Source organism: Zea mays, chromosome 2 (genome assembly GCF_902167145.1).
Source record: "Zea mays cultivar B73 chromosome 2, Zm-B73-REFERENCE-NAM-5.0, whole genome shotgun sequence".
NCBI lineage: Eukaryota > Viridiplantae > Streptophyta > Magnoliopsida > Poales > Poaceae > Zea > Zea mays.
The window spans coordinates 59,534,327-59,540,874 of record NC_050097.1 but is presented as its reverse complement, the minus strand read 5'-3'; the positions used below and the strand labels follow the sequence as shown (position 1 = coordinate 59,540,874).

Here is a 6,548-nt window from a genome sequence, read left to right as displayed (position 1 = left end):
TGCTTTCACCTTGCTGCCGTTGGAGGAGCGCTACCTCACGGAGGTTGGCACCTTTCAGCCATTGCTCGGCTTCAAGGATTTTCATCAGGCAGCCCGGCTGCATTCCCCCACCGATGGTCACCCAGGATGGTGACCACCGGTTCGATGGTGGGGAGAAGCAAGCCAGGCTGTGTCCTCTGCCCCGCCCTCAGCTTCAAGGATCTTCATCATCCTTGCTGGGGAGGAGGGCGAGGCGAGCCGGGGCCTGCCTTCGCGTGGGCTGGCATCCCGCTTCTTCCTCCGGCATCTGGGGTGGAAACCATCCTCCAGCTCTGCGGAGGAGGCGTCCTCCAGCCATGCCGGGGAAGGCGAACTGCTGCTGCCCGGCCAGGGTGCAGCATTCCGTCCTTTGTCCGGGCGACTGTGGCCGGCCGCACCGGAGGGTCTCACAACACGTCGTACGCCGCGAGGGAGGTACTCGTGTTCTGGGACGGTCCCGTTCTCGTTTTCGTGGCGAGGACGGGAGTGAGGACCTACCGGTGCGCTTTGGGGCGGCCAGCGCTCGCTGGTGCGGTGTTGGTGAGCAGGTGGACGCCGTCGTCGGTGCTGAGGCAGCCGGAGAAGGTTTCTCCGCCGACGAGATCGTCAGCGTCACCTGCGCTCCGGGCCTCCGGCTCTTTGGCTTTAATAGCTGGTTCTCATCCCCCGCGAGGGGACACGAACGAGAGCCTTCCAGCAGTAGCGTTCGCCCTGGGGCCATCGCTGCTGCTGCAGAGGTTGCCGGCGAGCCACCCGGAGTTTGTCGTCCTGCAGGCCCTCCGATGTGGAGGTTGTTCATACCCACGGGGGTGGAACCGGAGTTCCATTTGTAATGGCACCTTGAGTGCCGGTGTCTGTTCATTGTGGTTGTCGGGGCCTGAACATCTAGGTATTTGAGTGCAATACCGTGTTTCTTCCTCATTTCGAGCATCAGGACTCGCCTGTCGGCTAGCTGAACCGCTTAACCAAGTGTGAGTTGCCCTGTGCGGAAGGTGACGAGTGAAGTATCCGTATCTCGGAGGCGTAGGAGTCCCTCGGCTCGGTCGGCCTTGCCACCCAAGGCTTCTCTTGCTCAGTTAAAGAAACCCTCGGCTGCTCTGCGATGAGCCGAAGCCGGAGGCAGCGGTGTCAGCATGGACAGAGGCGGAGTCGGCTCGAGAAGAAGCTTCGTCGGCCCAGGAGCAGGTGACTTCCCAGGCTGAGGAGGCGTAGCAACAACGGCTGGAACCTGGCCAGGTCGTCCACTGGCGGGACCAACCCCGGAGTCGGGCTGCCGAGGCCATGAGCCGGGCTGATGTCCTCGGGGGACAGCTAGCTGAGGCTACGGAGCGGCCGGTCAAGCCGTCTGCTCGGGCCGGGTTCCTGGAGGAGACCCTGGCGGCGATGGCCTAGGCGCGGTGCTGACATCTTCCTTCGAGGTGGAGATCCTCCACCCGTGTCGCCGTCTGAGGCCAGGCCAGATTCCGCCGAAGGTGGAGACGACGCCGAGGGTGCTGCTGCTCCCTCTGTTATGTCCGAACCTGCAGGGAGAATTTGTCTGTAGTGTGCGTATGTTTTTTGCGGTCGCCGAGGCCCAAACATATCATTGTCGTACTATAAAGCTACGTTTCCTTTCCTCTTGTTTCGAGTATCAGGACTTGTTCGTCGGTAACAGAATCGTTTATCCGAGCGAGAGTTACTTTTCACGGAAGGTGATGAGTGAGGTATCCGTATCCCGAGGGCATAGGAGTCCCTCGGCTCGGTCGGCCTTGCCGCTTACATGTACTCTTACTCGTTCGCAGGATTCTGTTATCGATATAGTCGAGAAGGCACGAAAAATCGTTCCGCCAGAAAGGTTTTTGAGCGTTAAGACTTGCTCGGCAGCAGAGTCACTTATCCGAGCGAGAGTTACTTATCGCGGATGGTGATGAGTGAGGTATCCGTATCCCGAAGGCGTAGGAGTCCCTCGGCTCGGACAGCCTCGCCGCTTACGTGTACTCCGTCGTTTTCAGGACCCCGCTATCGAAGCAATCGAAAAGCGCAAAAGACGTTTTGGCAAAAAGACTTTTTTCAAGGAAAATTTTTGACGCAGAGGGGGTTCCCCCCCCCTTCTAGCCCCCGAGGGAGGGTCGGGCTTTGCCGAGGCAAGGCTGACCCTTCCTTGATGGTTAGACTTTATTTGTGTATGTAAAGAGAACGAGGTATATGAAAGACTTGAAAACATCTTAAGGGTAAAAGCGGCGTAGCTGTCGGATGTTCCAAGCGTTGTTGTAGACTTCGCCTTGACTGTTGGCTAGCTTGTATGTTCTGGGCTTCAAAATCTTGGCGATGATGAACGGTCCTTCCCAGGGAGGAGTGAGCTTGTGGCGCCCTCGGGCATCTTGTCATAGCCGAAGTACCAAGTCCCCCACCTGGAGGTCTCGGGACCGAACCCCTCGGGCGTGGTAGCGTCACAGAGACTGCTGATACCATGCCGAGTGTAGTAAGGCCATGTCCTGAGCCTCTTCCAGCTAGTCCAGCGAGTCTTCTCGGCTGGTCTGGTTGCTTCGGTCGTCGTACGCCCTCGTCCTCGGGGAACCATATTCTAAGTCTGTGGGCAAGATAGCCTCACTACTAGAGATATGATTATTTAAGACGCACATTTTAAGATGTATATCAGTGCATTTTATAGAAGCGTCGTTTATCATACGGTGATAAGTAATATAAGACGGTTTGTTTGAGATATGTCTTTAATAAAGAAGTATTTTAAGACAGTTACATCGTAAGAAATGTCTTATATTGATTTAAGACAGATTGTTATTGAAAAATGTCTTAAATAAATATACCTTTTGAGTCATTAAGAATGCAAGAATTGTCTTAGATTCTGGTTAGTATATTAGACACTTCTGTATATGAAACCATCTCAAATAATGATATTATTATAGTCGTCTAGACTATAAGAACTGTCTTAGATGTTAGTGGGTATACTAGATACTTCTAAATATAAATCGTCTTTATATGATATTTTTTGTAAAACGTACTATGAAAAATGTAGTAAATAATGAATTCGGCTAGTATACTTTCTTGAAACTGCAACCCCTATGGGCTCGGCTCGTTTCCACCCCTACCTCCATAGCTGGATATGTGTTAGGGTCCATGATCTTGCAAAAGGCCCTTTGTTCTTTGAGAAATCAACATGTTGTCCTCGCTGGGCATGGGTGCCCTTCAGCCTCGCCCCTCGCTGGATACCAAGGGGATTTGGTTTCCAAACTCACCATAGGTCGATCGCGCCTCCGTCTGTAACACCCTAGGTGTTTACCGTCTGCTCGACAACGAGTATGAATTTAAGCACATAATATCAGTGGATAAAACAGATGCTAAATTTTAATCATCTTTGCCTATCGCGATTTTAATATCGCATTTGTTTCGTCTGTCGCGAGTTCGACATCATTTTTATTTTTATCTATCCAGGCTCTTCCTAAATTTTCGTGATGTTCGGAACATAGTTGTTCCAAAAATCGGTGCGTCCGATGATTATTTAAAATTCATCGCTCGCGTAAATACGAATTTGGAAATTCAGCCAAATTCTCCGATTTCATCTCAAACAAAATAATTAGAACTCAACAACAACTGTTTTTGGTCCGAAATAAACCTGACCGAGTGTGCTGTCCTCAGCAAAGAAATCGATGGTGTTCGGAGGACAGATACATTTTCGTCTGCTTTCAACTAAATCAACCCCCATCTCCATATCAAAGCCGATGTTCTTTGGTTTGGTTTAATTGTTTTACACCATGATCCAACTGCTCGGATAGCGAGCGGATTTTTGTTTGGTTTCAGATTAATTTAATACGATCTGAATTATCACGATAACGTTCAAAGCTGAACCGTTAAAAATTTATCAGGTTTAAATCAAATCAAACCGTGTCACAGGTACCGTCGACCTATTTGATATATCGCTAAAATCTGAATTCACAAATATCTGCGAAATTCTTTAAAGAAATAAAAAAAGAATCTTCTTCTCCATCCCTATACCCTATCTACCACCGCCCTCTACCCCTAATTTTTCTCCAGCCGCCGCGCTCCTGATCCTTATCTCTGCGCGCGCTGCATCGGCGCCCGCCGGGAGGCGGATCCCGCCCGCCTCGTCCATGTTGTGGGTCCGCAATATCCGCCGCTTCGTCGACACGGGCGCCGGCCTCGGATCCGAGGCCATCATGGGTCAGTGCCTCTCGCCTCTGTTCCTCCCTTAGCCCCCAACCTCCGCTCTAGGCTCGGTCGGAGTTGCACGCTTTGGATTAGGGTTTACGTGCGCCCCAGTTTGGAATGCGTGCGGTAGGAGGATGAGATCTGTGCACCATAGGGTGTATGGTGATGTAATGCAGTCCTACTACGGGTACCTGAAAAAGTTGGATGCTGATTTGCAGCTGTTGATTTTGGTGGAGATTCACTTGGGAAGAAAATGGTGATTTCTGAAGAGGTAGGGATGTTTAGGAAGGCTATAGATTTTGGATGTGTGTTGTTTAAGTTTTTTTACTCGTAATTTCATGATAGGGTGATATCTGGTCTCAGGACAGTGGGCTAAGTGCTAGTACTTCTCTGTCACTGCACCTGTACGGACAGCTAGGGCCCTTTTTCTTTTGTAATTTGTCACAATTATTGAATTATAGTTGTTTGGTGGTTCCTTGCATGTTCTGGGTGATGAAAGTGATACAAAAAAAACCTAGCATGTTCTCTTTGGAAACAAGCTTAAAATAAAATGCTAGACTGCTGTGGTTGCTTTGTTGATCAACATACACATTTCATACCACATTCATGATTTGTTCTATACGCACAATTTGCAGAACTGGAGACTAAAAGGATATTGCTTGAGATTTTCAAGGAGCGGCAGCGGAAGAGTGCCGAGGCTGGTTCCATCCCAAGTTTTTACAAGGTGCATGATTCAGTTTCCTGACTGCTCTTGTTCTTTTTTATTTGTACTCTTTAGATGAAACTTACAGTTTAACTAGAATAGAACAGTAGCAGCTCTAGCTACCTCAATAGAGGGTAGAAATTTCTTTTGGGTCCCCTCAGTAATTACAATTGGTTCTATTTTGTAGAATCTAGCACCTTAGTTGTGGATACTAAACTAATCTCCAATTCTCCATCTTGTGTCCAGAAACCTGAAGAAGGATCCATTAGCTCTAGAGTTCAAAGGTTGGCCAAGTACAGGTTTCTAAAGGTAACATCAGGCTTTTCTTTTGATTTGGTGGCACACTAAGCTTTATTTTGTTGGCATTTTTCTCTGAATGACTTGTGTCTTATGGGAGCTATTCGATACCAATTACAGAAACAATCAGAGCTTCTGCTGAATGCTGATGATCTTGATGCCATGTGGGTTTGTCTCAGAGAAAATTGTGTTATTGATGATGCTACTGGTGCTGAAAAGGTAAGATTCCTTTTTGATGTATTTTACACCACATCAGCTAGTTTTGTTCTGGGCTCAATGGCTCACTGCTGATATCAACGACTCAGAACTCACCGCTAGCAGCTACATGTGTGGTCTCCATTTATGTTTCTTTAGCGTATATGTAGCACCCTTTTTATTATTTATCTCCCTTTATTATTTCTTTCTGGAATACTGCAGATGAATTATGAAGATTTCTGCCATATCGCCACAGTCTGCACTGAGTAGATTGGTCAGAAATGCAAACGATTTTTCAGCCCTTCAAACTTCATGAAGTCTGCACGGAGCACTTGCACAGATTGTTTGGCTAATTACAAGATTATCTCAGTGTTTTGGTTTGAATTTAGAGTATACTTATGTATGAAATATTGATTGGTACTCATTTATATTATATTAATTATATTATTATTAAATATATGTATGTGTATTTCTCTTTCAAATTATTATAATGTGGTATCTCAAATGAATATAAATTGAAGAATATATCGTTATTTAAGTCAATTTGTTTAAATCTTATTAAGACGGTTCTAAAAATGTCCAATATCGGTCTTCTAAATAAGACGATTTCCAAAATGTCCAATATCAGTCACCTAAATAAGACGGTTTTTATATTGCAAGCGCTTATTAATATAGAACATTTTAGACAGTTTACTAAATAACTTGTGACTTAAAATGTTCATATACTCGACGGTTGTTTTGAAAAAGTGTCTTAAATAAAAATAATCTAAGACAGGTTATTGGACAAAATGACTTAAACAAATACCTTTTTTGGACGGTTATAAACTAACAACGTCTTATGTAATATCTTTTTAAGACGGTTTACAACCATCTTAAATGTGGGACATCTTTTGCGACTCCGTCAAATTTGGACACTTGAGAAACGTCTTAATAAGTGAAAATTAACCGTCTCATATAATAGGATCTGTAGTAGTGCCTCGGCCCCATAGACTAGAAAGAACAGCGAGAAGCCCATGGCTCGGCTTGGCGTCGTCCTCAGACTCCAGACCACCGAGGGTAGTTCATTCATCCATCGCTTGCCGAACTTGTTGAGGTCGTTGTAGATCATCGGCTTTAGTCCTTGCAGGAGCATACCGTTGGCACACTCTACCTGCCCATTCGTCATGGGGTG

General features: G+C 46.9%; 1 protein-coding gene across 1 annotated transcript; it reads left to right on the top strand.

The window, feature by feature from the left end:
* Positions 1–4,051: 4,051 nt before the first annotated feature.
* LOC100382292 (putative serine/threonine-protein phosphatase 2A regulatory subunit B'' subunit TON2) lies at positions 4,052–5,833 on the top strand. Its single transcript, NM_001175042.1, has 5 exons — positions 4,052–4,194; positions 4,818–4,906; positions 5,132–5,194; positions 5,303–5,401; positions 5,600–5,833. The coding sequence occupies exons 1-5, from the start codon at positions 4,125–4,127 to the stop codon at positions 5,645–5,647; spliced, it is 369 nt and encodes a 122-aa protein (NP_001168513.1). The 5' UTR covers positions 4,052–4,124; the 3' UTR covers positions 5,648–5,833.
* Positions 5,834–6,548: the final 715 nt, after the last annotated feature.